Source organism: Triticum dicoccoides, chromosome 4B, assembly GCF_002162155.2.
Source record: "Triticum dicoccoides isolate Atlit2015 ecotype Zavitan chromosome 4B, WEW_v2.0, whole genome shotgun sequence".
Taxonomy (NCBI): domain Eukaryota; kingdom Viridiplantae; phylum Streptophyta; class Magnoliopsida; order Poales; family Poaceae; genus Triticum; species Triticum dicoccoides.
The window spans coordinates 649,219,768-649,234,632 of NC_041387.1; the positions used below are offsets into that span (position 1 = coordinate 649,219,768).

Sequence of the window (14,865 nt, forward strand, 5' to 3'; positions counted from 1 at the left end):
ATACTATATTGGTGCTACAGTACTACATGATGGCGCTTCTTTTTTAGGTGATGAGAGGGTGCGTGAGATTGATATGTTTTATAGGCCGGTTGGTGTTGATTGATTTGAAAAACAGTTGGCCCAGTCAAAATCATAAACTAAACCAAAATTATATACCCCAGTTGAATGAAAGAGCTTTAAAATTAGGGAACATGGAAAATTAAAAGAATTGAATGGCAAAGCCCTTTGAGAAATTATTGACCCGGTCAAAATGGGATGACGCGACTCTATATTAAAGAACTCAATTAATTGCGAGGCTTTAAAAATTACTCCCTCCGTTCCTAAATATTTATCTTTTTAGAGATTTTAAATGGACTACCACGTACGGATGTATATAGACATATTTTAGAGTGTAAATTCACTCATTTTGCTCCGTATGTAGTCACTTGTTGTAATCTTTAGAAAGACAAATATTTAGGAACGGAGGGAGTAGGAAGCATAGTGTGTATAGTATAAAAGAATTAAATGAGAGAGCTATGATAAATGTTGACCCTGTAAAAGTCGGATGACACAATTTTAATTGGAGACCTTAATTAAGTGTGGGCTCTTTAAAACTAAAAAGCATAATGTTATAGAGGATGTTGATGCTCGCAATCCCTTGAATATGTTAATTAGAGCAAAATATATTCCTCAAAAGGACATAATTCAAGCGCCCAAATTGCATTCCCTTGGTCGAGCCGTAGATTAGATTAACCCGAACATTATGAACGTGACTGTATATAAATCTTCAGATCAAAAGAGCTCGCATAACTCGAGCCTACAAATTATATTCACTTTTGTTTGTTTGCGAAAAGACTAATTTATATTCGCTATATCCCCGCAAGAAATAGTGTCCGTACGCAAATAAGAAAGACGAATGGAAATAGAGCCCATCCATGAGACACAGCATTCATACACGGGTTAATTAAGCGTACATTCGTAACAGTACTGTCATCATATATACACACACACCAAGGCATTTGAAGAACGCGCACAAAATCAAAACCGGGTACGAACTCGAGCTGATATGGCACAACACAACACAAGGTCATGCAAAGCTCTCGCGGATTAATAGGAAACTCATCATGCGCTGGGGTGACCTGCGGCAGTGCGGCTGGTCTCCTTCATGGCAGCGCATCTTTTCCCTGAAATCAGAGGCCAAATTGAAGGTGTTAATTAGGACAACTTCTCGATACTACTCAGTACTCGCATAGGTACTAACTAATCAGCACGTGAGCACGCTTTGATCTGAGAAGAAAGGTGCACTTACGCTGGACTTCTTGCAGTAGAGGATGGCGTCGTGGACGGCCGTGTCGGCATTGCCGTGGCACCACTCGACGGCGCTCGACGTGGACCCGCGCGAGGGGCTCCCCGCCGGCGCCACCCGTCTGTCCGCGCGCCTCGCCCTCGCCTTCCGGTACAGCGGCATCAGGAACCGCACGTACCTCAGCAGCACCTTCCACGGCGACGACCCGCCGCGCCGCATCGTCATCGGGCGCTGCCCGGCGTGCTTGCCCGTCGCGCTGGAGCACGCGCTCAGCGACAGCGGCGTGCTCTGCGCCGAGTGGAACAGCGGCGACGACGGGGGCGACAGCCGCGGCACGGCTTCCGCGGCGCGACGGGCCACCGAGCCGTCGGCGTCCTGCCGTGCGGTCGCGTAGGAGCAGCCGCCGGGCTCGCAGGGGAGGAGCCGGCCGCCGCGGAAGATCTGGCTGGCGCTGACCAGGTGCGCCGGGGACGCGGCCCCACCGTCGGGAGGCGTCGGGAGGCCGAAGTCAAAGTCGTTCGCCGTCGGCGTGGTCCACCGCATGGAGAAGAGCTCGGAGGGGTCCTCCATGTCGATGGAGGAGGACCTGGAGCCCCCGAAGGAGTAGAGGGCCACGTCGGCGGCGAGGCGGTCCATGGAGGGCGGCGCCTGGCTGAGCCAGCCGTAGGAGAAGCTGTCGCCGAGGTCCTGCGGCGAGCCGCTCACCTCCATGAGCCGCGTGCGCGTCCACGAGCTAGACAGACGAGCTGTACGTGTGGCGTGCAGCGTGCAGCTCGGTGGTGTCTGAGGACGGAGACTGAGGAGGGAAAGCTTGGCACGGGCCGGCATGGCGCAGATATAGTCGCACTCGCACCGCGCAGGCCCCTCGCCCGCCCCACCGTCACCGCGCAGGCCAGGCCGTTCGGCGCAAACGAAATGCCCATGTTGCCCCTGCCCCCAGTGCCCTTGTCCTCTCTCTTTCTCGTACACTATATTTTTTTCGTGCTTTTGTCTGCTGATAACGTGGACCGGAAATATGCTCCAAGATTTAGGACGCACTGGCGGGCATAAATGACCGGACCAAGTTGAACTAGTGACAGAACGCATTTTGTAAACTGTGTGAGCTGCACGCTGAGCTGAAAGGTCAGGGTGCTGAACCGACTGCGGTCTTCTCTTCCTTCAGTTATGGGAAAATAAGCAGCAGGCGCGTAGCGTACGTACGGCGGGCGAGCGAAGGGTGGCTGGTCATTTCCTAGCTACCGAAGCATCCGAAAATGACAAGCATCCGAACAAACCCTCGAACCAAAACCGATGTGGTGTCCGTCAAAGACAAACTTATGTTGCCACGCGACGAAGACGAAGCGCTTATAATACGGAGGGGTTCGTCGGGTGGTTGGGATAATGGTGACAAAACCCAGCGATCGAGTCGATCGACGACGTTGCCGCACGGGCGCCTGTCCCGTCCCGTCCGTAGCACAACTAGAGCTATAGATTAGAGTAGGACTACTTGAGTCCTGTCGCCGGTGAGTTTCTCACATACGCTTTGCTTGCGACTTCACGAACTGGCTCCATTGTTGAAACATATTGTCCGTCTCTTTTCATCAGCTCGAAAACTTTTGAATGGGTTGGCTGGAACATGAATTCAATATCCATGCCGTGTCATTGACTGGACATGGGAGCATGAGCAGCGTCCATCCATCGACCAAAACCAATCCTGGATGGATTCCGGGGAAGGGATAAAAGAAGCGGGCGAGACAGGCTGATGCGGCCCTCACGTTGGGAGATCTCCAAAGGCTGCTCCGAATTCGGCATATGCATGGTGCTACGCTACGCCTTGGCCTCATCATCATGTCACATCACGATTTGCTCTGCAAATTAAGCAGCATCTCATAGCAAAACCCATGGGGGCAGGAGGCGTGTCGGGCAGCCGGGGAGGCTACCTAGCGAGGCCTGAACTGGTTTGTCGAGGAAGACAAAATACGGTTCTCCAATCAAGAGCCCTGCCCTGGCCAAGGAGGGGTTTGAGGCCCTTGAACCAGGGGAAATTGTCTGCCTCACCACACGCAACAACAGCGGTAACGACGCCGGGACACGCGAGCTCGCTCGCTCTCTTCTTCTAATCCACTAGGCCCAGGTTCCGGTTCCGCTCGTGCGCTTGTCTCGGCGTGGCGACAGCTTCAGTATTCGTGGTGCCACTGCTCTCCAGTCGTATACTTCTCCTAGTAGTACAGGTCCTAAACAGCAGCAGCATTAGAGTAGCGTTGTTGTTGCATGTGGGAGAGTTCTTGGGTCTTGTTTACGTCTAATGTCGAAGTGGTGACAGGAGAGGCAAAATTTGGTGTTTTGACCATTTTGCCAAAGTTAAGCCAGACCTGACTCTGGTTTGAAAAATTTCGGGGGATCTGGCAATTTCCTACCGCCGGGGTCGATGACGGTAGGGGTGCACGACCTACCGTAAAAAAATTCTAAGTATCAAATACAGTGCTTGTATTCACCTACCGCCGGCACCTTGACGGTAGGGTTGCACAGGCTACCGCCGGCCTGTTTGGCGGTAGAGTTGCAATGTGCGGACGTGTATAAGGTGCCTACCGCTAGGGGCTTTGACGGTAGGCTGATATACCCTGCCGCCATCGACCCCGTGGTAGGAAAAGGATCAGATCCCGAGTTTTTTCAAATCAAGGTCAGATCTGGCTCAACTTACGCAAAAGGGTCAAAACACCAAATTTGGCCAACAGGAGAGCTGCTTTCTGCTATCATCTGCTTTGTGGAGGAGAGGAAAAGAATATACTGTGGGCAGGCCAGGGAGAGGTCTCATCAGCAGATGGCGAGGCAAGGGGGGAAAGCAAAGCGGGCGAGATGACACGAGACGAGATTGATTCAACCATGTGGCGTGGTGGATCCGGCGACCCACCTACACCTACATGGCTATATCCAGTGCATCATCAATCGCATCATCAATCGCTTCAGCGTCCTATGGTTGCAAATTGCCAAAGGAGATATTCACCTTGGGCGTCTCAGCTCCGCTGAGGCATCAAATGGGGCGCAGCCACTAGCTAGCTAGACATGGAATCTCAGCACCTCAGCAGTGGCCAGCTGGTGAATGAGAATCGCCCCAAGCTTTTCGAAAGTGTATTTCATTCTTACTAACGGTCGGGAATCCTGGCTGCAACTAGAAAATGGAATACCTGCAAAGTGTATCCTCCTCCTCCTATCGACAAAACAAACAAATCTCTGCGGAAATCTTTAAAAAGCGTTTGCCATAAGCAAGCATCTAAAATGGACCGAAACACGGAGATGATTCGACAATAATGCCGTTGTGCGCTCCAGAAGTATATGCTTCTGTGCAAGACCATGGCCACCAAAAAATGCTAGTAAAATAAAATAAATAAACGCAAGGTACCGAAAAAAACACAATCGACACGTATGAAGAACAAAAAGATTCAATGATATAACAAGAGCAGCTACTTTGCAAATCTGGGAAATCTGGGAGACACATATTTGGTAAAAGAGGAGCGGAGAGAAACCGACCACGAGTTTTTTCTTTTCACTACGCTGCATTTCACCACAAATCTCGTTTCTAGTGCTAAAGCATTGGACAGAGCAACCACACATGAGTAAGTGTCGAGCATCATACCTTTTAACGTGACACATCCTGGTAATCCTTTTGTGGAACATTGGGGTACAGTTTGCCCCCACCCAGGTCATGGCTTTCTAGGAGAAGTTGTCATCCATATGCCGTCTCTTTACTCAAAGCACCTTTGCATCATAATCCTGGGAATGTGTATGGCCTTGGAGGGAGAGCGCACATACATCGAACCCGTGTCGGCATTCCTTTCTATACAGCCAGCCATTACCAAAACATCAACCTCCAAAGTAAGGAAATCAAACGCGTTATACAGGTAGACAGAAAGGAACTAAACATTTTGGCAAGATTTATTGCATGGTTGAGGTATTGGAGCTGATAAAGATGAATCATATGGGAGTAGATGTAAGAAAGCCAGGTTCAAGTCAAATTACCTTTCACCAAATAATAAATTTTGACATTGGGCTGGTTACTCTGCAGCTTTCATTTAATCCTCAGATACTAAAGTTTGACATTCGACGGTTATCATCACACTTTGTCAACTAATGGTTGTTATCTGCTACAACAACTCATTCATATGGGTCATGCAAGTAAATTATGCCTTGCGTGCCTTTTGAAATAATCAGGGATGTCATGCGCAAGCCTGGTATCTCGTAAAACCAAGTCAAACTAATCTTTCAACAAACTATTTAATAGCTAAACGGCTTCACATGACTGCAACCCTACAAGATTGTTACAGCCAAATGATACTAATGAAACCATAAAAAACAGCACGACTACGACAGGTTTCCTCTTAAATGGTTTCCATTTGAGAAGGTATGAAAAGGACTCTTCCGAAATGTTTTTTATTTATATTTGAAGATATGGAAATTAGTGGCTAAATTGAAGTTCAAAACTACAACAAAACAGGCTCAGTTGTAACTACTAAGATACACATAGTAACAATCAGTATGCCCAGTGTTTACCATAACACTAAAATTGACATACATAATGTCGACGCAATACAGAGGCACGTCTAATGGGGAATGATGGGTTGGGCCAGTTGGGAGTGATGGGCCATTTATGTTTAGATGGGCTGATTGAACTTATATTCTGAACCAAAAATAAATGGATAAATCTGAGGTTCTTCATATCTGTTAGTTTTCCTGGAGGCATGGTATTGGGTTGAGATGAGGCCAACTGGCCAGCCCATCAAAGCAGGCAATACAGGTAGGTCAACATAAATTTCAGAGATGTTTGGAGAAGTCAGCAGAGTCAAGTAGTCAGAAAGGGAACACACCATAAATTTTGAGTGTGCAAGGTCATTCAGAGGAGGTTCCTTTTTAAAAGCAACAAGATTCTAATAACACAGTAGGTGCGTGCAAAAATGTCAACAATTCAAACTCTTCCTACAGGAGAATCATAAACAAGAGATAACATCAAGATTTAGAGCTGCAGCTGCTCGACCACTATGGATTAAAATGATCTTCAGGAGTTTGAGAAGGCACATATAATGCTCAAGAAAAGAAGCAGGGTAAGACAACTAACCATATACCCTGCACAATTTCAGGAAAGAAGTCTCATAGTAAGTGCTACCACAACAGCAGAGCAAAACAGAATACTGAAGATTTCAATGGAGCTTTGGAGAAGCGCTCTCCAAAGTGACAAGATCAGAAAATTATATTTAATACCGCTTCCCAGACATCACTGGACCCAAAGAAAATGGACAAATCTAAGATTCTCCATATCTGTTAATTTTCTGGAGGAAAGTCGTTGGGTTGAGATGAGGCCAACTGGCCAACCCATCGAAGCAGGCAATACAGGGAGCTCAACATGAATTTCAGAGATATTTGAAGAAGTCAGCAGGGTCAAATAGTCGGAAAGGAAATACACCACAAATTTCAAGTATGTAAGACCATTCACAAGAGGTTCCTCTTAAAGCAACAAGATCCTAATAATGCCGTACATGCGTGGAGAATGTCAACAATTCAAGCTCTTACTACAGGAGAATCAGAAACAAGAAGTGACATCAAGATCACCATGGATTAAAATGATCTTCAGGAGTTCGAGTTTGACAAGGCACATGTGTTGCTTAAAAAAGAAGCAGAGCAAGACAACTAACCATAGACCCTGCACAGTTTCACGAAAGAAGTCTCATAGTAAGTGCTACCACAACAGTAGAGCAATACAGAACTATTGAAGATCTCAATGGAACTTTGAAGAAGCTCTCTCCAAAGTGACAGGATCAGAAAATTCTATTTTCCTGATATCTACTACTCCCTCCGTTCACTTTTATAAGTCGTTTCAGACAAGTGAAGTTGAGCTGTTTTGCACAATATCTGAAACATCTACAAAGCCTTATAAAAGTGAACAGAGGGAGTACTTAAAAAAAAAGATCTACTAGTGCTAATACATTCAAGCTTCTAATTTGTCTAGTTTGCTGAACAAAGCCGGTCCCAAGCCCGGGTAAAGGAGGAGGGTTGTGATAGGCTTGGCGAGCCAACGTAAAAACTCAGCCACTCTTATGGAGATGAAACCCAAAAGATTTTCGTTGGGGCGTAACCCTCTCAGCGACGCGCCACATCGGAACCCGGGTGTGGTGGAAAATGGGCAAGGGCCGGGCCGTCACCCCCCAGGTGGCGCGCCGTATCTTGATCCGGATACGGTGGCAAGTGAGCGAGGATCGGGTCGTCGCATCCTTAGTGGCGCGCTACATCGGCGCCCGGATGTAGTGGAAAATGAGCAAGGGTCTTCGCATTTGACTCGACGAGTGCGAAGGGTAAGGAAGCTAGCCGAGCCTAGGAGGATTCGCTTAGTAGCTGGAACGTAGGGTCTCTGACAGGGAAGCTTCGGGAGCTAGTTGATGCAGCGGTGAGGAGAGTGTTGATATCCTTTGCGTCCAAGAAACCAAATGGAGAGGACAGAAGGCGAAGGAGGTGGAGGATACCGGCTTCAAGCTATGGTACACGGGGACGGCTGCAAACAGAAATGGCGTAGGCATCTTGATCAACAAGAGCCTCAAGTATGGAGTGGTAGACGTCAAGAGACGTGGGGATCGGATTATCCTGGTCAAGCTGGTAGTTGAGGACTTGGTTCTCAATGTTATCAGCGCGTATGCCCCGCAAGTAGGCCACAATGAGAACACCAAGAGGGAGTTCTGGGAAGGCCTGGAAGACATGGTTAGGAGTGTACCGATTGGTGAGAAGCTCTTCATAGGAGGAGACCTCAATGGCCACGTGGGTACATCTAACACAGGTTTTGAAGGGGCGCATGGGGGCTTTGGCTATGGCATCAGGAATCAAGAAGGAGACGATGTCTTAAGCTTTGCTCTAGCCTACAACATGATTGTAGCCAACACCCTCTTTAGAAAGAGAGAATCACATCTGGTGACTTTTAGTAGTGGCCAACACTCTAGCCAGATTGATTTCATCCTCTCGAGAAGGGAACATAGGCGTGCGTGCCTAGACTGTAAGGTGATACCTGAAGAGAGTGTTGTACCCCAGCATAAGCTGGTGGTTGCTGACTTCCGCTTTCGGATTCGTGTCCAGCGGGATAAGCGGGCTAAAGTCGCTAGAACGAAGTGGTGGAAGCTCAAGGGGGAGGTGGCTCAGGCGTTCAAGGAGAGGGTCATTAAGGAGGGCCCTTGGGAGGAAGGAGGGGATGCGGACAATGTGTGGATGAAGATGGCGACTTGCATTCGTAAGGTGGCCTCAGAGGAGTTTGGAGTGTCCAGGGGAAGGAGAAGCGAAGATAAGGATACCTGGTGGTGGAATGATGATGTCCAGAAGGCGATTAAAGAGAAGAAAGATTGCTTTAGACGCCTATACCTGGATAGGAGTGCACACAACATAGAGAAGTACAAGATGGCGAAGAAGGCCGCAAAGCGAGCTGTTGGTGAAGCAAGGGGTCGGGCGTATGAGGACCTCTACCAACGGTTAGGCACGAAGGAAGGCGAAAGGGACATATATAAGATGGCCAAGATCCGAGAGAGGAAGACGAGGGATATTGGCCAAGTCAAATGCATCAAGGACGGAGCAGGCCAACTCTTGGTGAAGGACGAGGAGATTAAGCATAGATGGCGGGAGTACTTCGACAAGCTGTTCAATGGGGAGAATGAAAGCTCTACCATTGAACTGGACGACTCTTTTGATGAGACCAGCATGCGTTTTGTGCGTCGAATCCAGGAGTCTGAGGTCAAGGAGGCTTTAAAAAGGATGAAGGGAGGCAAGGCGATGGGCCCGGATTGTATCCCCATTGAGGTGTGGAAAGGTCTCGGGGACATAGCGATAGTATGGCTAACCAGGCTTTTCAATCTCATTTTTCGGGCAAACAAGATGCCAGAAGAATGGAGACGGAGTATATTAGTACCAATCTTCAAGAACAAGGGGGATGTTCAGAGTTGTACTAATTATCGTGGAATTAAGCTGATGAGCCATACAATGAAGCTATGGGAGAGAGTCATTGAGCACCGCTTAAGAAGAATGACAAGCGTGACCAAAAACCAGTTTGGTTTCATGCCTGGGAGGTCGACCATGGAAGCCATTTTCTTGGTACGACAGCTTATGGAGAGATATAGGGAGCAAAAGAAGGACTTGCATATGGTGTTCATTGACTTGGAGAAGGCCTATGATAAGATACCGCGGAATGTCATGTGGTGGGCCTTGGAGAAACACAAAGTCCCAGCAAAGTACATTACCCTCATCAAGGACATGTACGATAATGTTGTGACAAGTGTTCGAACAAGTGATGTCGACACTGATGACTTCCCGATTAAGATAGGACTGCATCAGGGGTCAGCTTTGAGCCCTTATCTTTTTGCATTGGTGATGGATGAGGTCACAAGGGATATACAAGGAGATATCCCATGGTGTATGCTCTTTGCGGATGATGTGGTGCTAGTTGACGATAGTCGGGCGGGGGTAAATAGGAAGTTAGAGTTATGGAGACAAACCTTGGAATCGAAAGGGTTTAGGCTTAGTAGGACTAAAACCGAGTACATGATGTGCGGTTTCAGTACTACTAGGTGTGAGGAGGAGGAGGTTAGCCTTGATGGTCAGGTGGTACCTCGGAAGGACACCTTTCGGTATTTGGGGACAATGCTGCAGGAGGATGGGGGTATTGATGAAGATGTGAACCATCGGATCAAAGCCGGATGGATGAAGTGGCGCCAAGCTTCTGGCATTCTCTGTGACAAGAGAGTGCCACAAAAGCTAAAAGGCAAGTTCTACAGGACGGCGGTTCGACCCGCAATGTTGTATGGCGCTGAGTGTTGGCCGACTAAAAGGCGACATGTTCAACAGTTAGGTGTGGCGGAGATGCGTATGTTGAGATGGATGTGTGGCCACACGAGGAAGGATCGAGTCCGGAATGATGATATACGAGATAGAGTTGGGGTAGCACCAATTGAAGAGAAGCTTGTCCAACATCGTCTGAGATGGTTTGGGCATATCCAGCGCAGGCCTCCAGAAGCTCCAGTGCATAGCGGATGGCTAAAGCGTGCGGAGAATGTCAAGAGAGGGCGGGATAGACCGAATTTGACATGGGAGGAGTCCGTTAAGAGAGACCTGAAGGATTGGGGTATCACCGAAGAGCTAGCTATGGACAGGGGTGCATGGAAGCTTGCTATCCATGTGCCAGAGCCATGAGTTGGTTGCGAGATCTTATGGGTTTCACCTCTAGCCTACCCCAACTTGCTTGGGACTAAAGGCTTTGTTGTTGTTGTTGTTGTTGTTGTTGCTGAACAAAACCATATGAACGCAAAAATGCATCAGACTGACCAAAAATACTGGATAAGATAGGTATTCCTTTGGAAGCATGGTATTTGATAGAGATGAGGTGAACTAGCCAACCCATCAAAGTAGGCAATAGAGAGAGTGCAACATAAATTTCAGAGATGTTTGGAAAAGTCAGCAGGGTCAAGTACCAGAAATGTCAAAAAGGAATACACCACAAATTTTGTGTGTGCTAGATGGCTCACAACATTCAAATAATACCGTCGATGTGTGCAAAATATCAACAATGTAAATTTTGAATGGAAGACAAACAGAAAAGGAGGTAACATCAATATTTAAAGCTCCTCAGTCACCATGGATTAGAATGATTTCAGGAATGCGAGAAGGGACAGATATACTCAACAAAAGAAGCAGAAGACAAATATCTATATACCCTGTAAAGTTTCACGAAAGAAGTATCATGATAAAAGCCAACCACAACCGTATACCAAAACAGAACTACTGAAGATTTCAATGAAACTGGAGCGCTATCCAAAAGGATGGCATCAGAAAATTCTAGTAATGTTGTTTCTCTGAAATCAATCAAGGTTTTTTTTAACTAAAGATCTACTGGTGCTAACACATTCTCATTTGATTAGTCTGATGAACGGAACTGTATGTATGAACACAGAAATGCATTAGAGAATAAAACTAGGATAAGTAATCCACTACTTCTACAGTTTTACTTCACACTAGTATGGATGAAGTGATACCAAGCTTCGGGCGTACTCTGTGATAAGAGAGTGCCACAAAAGCTAAAAGGCAGGTTCTATAGGACGTCGATTTGACCCACAATGTTGTATGGCGCTGAGTTTTCGCCGACTAAAAGGCGACATGTTCAACAGTTAGGTGTAGCGGAGATGCGCATGTTGAGATGGATGTGTGGCCACACAAGAAAAGATCAGGTCCAGGATGATGATATACGGGATAGAGTTGAGATAGCACAGATTGAAGAGAAGCTTGTCCAACATCATCTGAGATGGTTTGGGCATATTCAGGGCAGGTCTCTAGAAGCTCCGGTGCATAGCAGACGGCTAAAACATGCTGATAATGTCAAGAGAGGTCGGGCCGTCCGGGTAGACCAAACTTGATTGGAATATCACCAAAGAACTAGCCATGGACTTGGACAGGGGTGCGTAGAAGTTAGCTATCCACGTGCCAGAACCATGAGTTAGTTTCAAGCTCTTATGGGTTTCAGCTCTAGCCTACCCCAACTTGTTTGGGACTAAAGGCTTTGTTGTAGTACTTTGTTAGTACTAGACAGATAAAAATACTACACTAAACAAACACAAACACACTGAAAATAATAGGAGAGTAGGACAGTGAGACTAAATCCACCATGCAGTCAAATGTAATTCAACTAACTAAATTTATGCACGTGGTTACGAAGCTAGTCCAGACTAAAGAATGTGCTTACTGATGAAGTAATGAGGTAGCAATATGATTTTCTTTCCAAATATCAGTGGAACTACAAGAAAAGTTACAGCTATCTATTAATTAGTTTAAACAAAAAGATTGCTACCTATGAAACTAAATCAAGCAACAATATCAAGATATGTTTTGACATAGCAATTCCAGCAATTTCAGTTGAACAAATTATTTCACAAGAATGATTCATGTAGTTCTTTTTTAATAAAGCAACTAAATTCAAATTAAACCATCGGTGTGTGCAAAATGTCAACAATGAAAACTCTTAATACAAGAGAATCAGAAACAAGAGGTAGCATCAAGATTTAGAGCTGCAGCTACTCAGTCACTATGAATTAAACTGATCTCGGGAGTTTGAGAAGGCACATATAATGAGATAATGCATAAGAAAAGAAGCAGAGTAAGACAACTATATACCCTGCACAGTTTCGTGAAAGAAGTCTTATAATAACTAATAAAAGCTAACACAACACTAGAGGAAAAAAGAACTACTGAAGATTTCAATGGAACTTTAAAGAAGTGCTCTCCGAAGTGAAGGGATCAGAAAATTATTAAAACCGTTTACCTGACATCACTAGTTTTCCTAAAATCTAAGATCTACTACTGCTAATGCATTCAAGCTTCTCATTTTAGTACGAATGCAAAAATGCATCAGACTGAATTTCTTTTGGGATAAGATAGGTATTTCTCTGCTTCACTTAATGCTTCATTTATTACATATTAGTGCTTCATTTAGTGCTGGGTAGATAAAAAAACGTTACACTGCACAAACACAAAAGAAATACAATAGGCAAAGTATGAGAGTAAAATTCCCAAGGCATCATAATCTGGTAGGCACTGAGACTAAATCCACCACGCGTCAAACATAAATTCAAGTATTCAACTAGCTAATTTTGTGGGACATGGTTACACAAATAGTCCAGACTACAGATGTGCTTACTGATGAGATGACTACAAGGAACATTGCAACTACTTCTTAATTGGTTTGAATCAACAGATTCCCCCTCACAACAACTAAATCATTCTTCAGTTGTAAGAAATATTTTGCTTCCAGTAATGTCTTCAATATAACCAATCATTTCACAGGAAGGATTCTCCTAAGTGCATAATGGAATTATAGTACCATACTACCATGATAAAAAAAAAAGACATCACAGACAGGTATTCCATCATATTTTAATTACTGGATAGAGGTAATCGTAGTAGTAGCAATACAAGCACAACTTAATTCTGAAGTACACACAATAGTTGTGTTCTGCACTGGCCAAGCTCAAACAATTGAGACTTCAACCATGAAAGGCGTAGAAATGTAGAACTAGAAAACTACGATACTTACAAACGAAGCACAAGATTAGGTCATCAGATACAGATAACAGTTGAAGCTTCTCAAATCTGATGCTGCTTAATAGTCTGTCTTGGTGGGCACAAGCTGATATGCTTTAGCCAACTTCCCCTCACCAGAATCCATTGACTGGCTGAACCAAAGCGTGCCATTATTTTTCAGCTCGGTCCTCAACCTCAGCACCAGCATGACCAAAACCAAAAACAGCCCGGCGAAGACTAAACCACACAGCAGTGAGCGAGCGAATTCCCCAAACCCCTTACTGACCAGGTACCCCATGTCCAGAACAGCAGGGAAATCCCCGTCCATGCCGCCACCCGTTTTGTTCATCCTCATTATCTCGAGCCCATTCAGGAAACCGCTCGCTTCTCCAGGTCGGCTCATCTTGGAGCCACCAATGGCCAGTTTCAGCATCCCTTCATCCTCAACGTCCACAACATAGTCGATGTAATACGGATAGGCCAAGTATCCAGTGGTGCTGGAAATGTCAAAATCCTTCACTGCGAGATGACCATTGACATAGATACTGAAGTAGAGCTGATACAGTGCCTTGCTCACAATGTCACAGAAGTGCATGCGCACGAGGTACCGGTTGCGAGCCGGCACAGGGAAATCCCATGTCAGATTGCAGTCGGACCTCACCGACCTCGCCGAGTTGTAGACGTTGTCCGGAGCCACCTCCCGGGTCATCAACCTGCTGTCCTTGGGGTAAGCAATCCGGCCACCGAATGACCATGCCTTGCTGCTGGACGATTCCTTGTTGACGAGAAAGCCCTCGTCGTTGACCCATGTCCGCCACAGCGTGTCGTTGAACGGGGTGACCTTGCGGCCGGCGACGCTGACCCGGTAGAGCGTCTCGAAGACCTGCGAGGATAGCCCGTCGGTGCGGTTGACGCCGGCAGCGGCGACGAGGGTGGCGATGTCGCCGACGAGCTCGTCGGGCGCCGAGAAGAGCTCGATGGCGTTGACGAAGGCGGCGGATCCGGCCTCGGGGACGAAGGTGAGGACGAGGACGTCGGCGTCGACGGGGAGCAGGAAGTCCTTGACGACGGGGGACGAGGCGGTGAAGTTGTGGAGGAGGAGGAACCCCCCCGCGCCGACGTGGAAGCGCGCGGAGGCGAGGGCGGGGGAGAAGGGGTAGAAGTGGAGGCGCATGACGTGGCGGCCGCGGCGGCGCACGGCGAGGTCGTAGGAGGCGTGGCAGGAGAAGACGCGCGCGGCGGCGTGGAGAGGGGAGGGCGGCGCGGGCGCGGGCGCGCCGGGGGCGGCGGACGGGAGGGCGGGCGCCGCGGAGCGGAGGGACATGGAGGCGCAGCCGGAGTCCGGGACGAACCGGCGGCCGTCGGGGAGGACGGCCGGGGCCGTCGCGCCGCAGGCGATGAGGTGGTTGTCCGCCGGGGCGAAGCGGGACGCGGCGGGCCCGGCGAGGAGCGCGAGGAGCAGCAGCGCGGCGAGGCGGGCGGGGCCCGGCGGGGAGGCCATGGCGGCGGGGGCGGAT

General features: G+C 47.6%; 2 protein-coding genes across 2 annotated transcripts; both read right to left on the minus strand.

Annotated features, from left to right (window-relative positions):
• Positions 1-896: 896 nt before the first annotated feature.
• On the minus strand, positions 897-2,103 carry LOC119292025. The gene is made up of 2 exons (XM_037570851.1): positions 1,289-2,103; positions 897-1,163 (listed from the first exon to the last, which is right to left on the minus strand). Exons 1-2 carry the CDS (start codon positions 1,994-1,996, stop codon positions 1,143-1,145), a joined length of 729 nt encoding a protein of 242 aa, XP_037426748.1. The 5' UTR covers positions 1,997-2,103; the 3' UTR covers positions 897-1,142.
• An 11,073-nt stretch (positions 2,104-13,176) lies between these two features.
• Positions 13,177-14,852, minus strand: LOC119292026 (probable receptor-like protein kinase At5g24010). The gene has a single exon (XM_037570852.1). The coding sequence runs from the start codon at positions 14,847-14,849 to the stop codon at positions 13,428-13,430; it is 1,422 nt and encodes a 473-aa protein (XP_037426749.1). The 5' UTR covers positions 14,850-14,852; the 3' UTR covers positions 13,177-13,427.
• Between the last annotated feature and the right edge of the window lie 13 nt (positions 14,853-14,865).

What these genes read in the sequence shown, in the direction of transcription:
- LOC119292025 (XM_037570851.1), bottom strand. Translation starts at nt 1,996, where the DNA reads ATGGAGGTGAGCGGCTCGCCGCAGGACCTCGGCGACAGCTTCTCCTAC. An exon ending in TCTACTGCAAGAAGTCCAGC is followed by an intron (nt 1,164 to 1,288) that starts GTAAGTGCACCT and finishes CTCTGATTTCAG; the next exon opens with GGAAAAGATGCGCTGCCATG.
- LOC119292026 (XM_037570852.1), bottom strand. Translation starts at nt 14,849, where the DNA reads ATGGCCTCCCCGCCGGGCCCCGCCCGCCTCGCCGCGCTGCTGCTCCTC.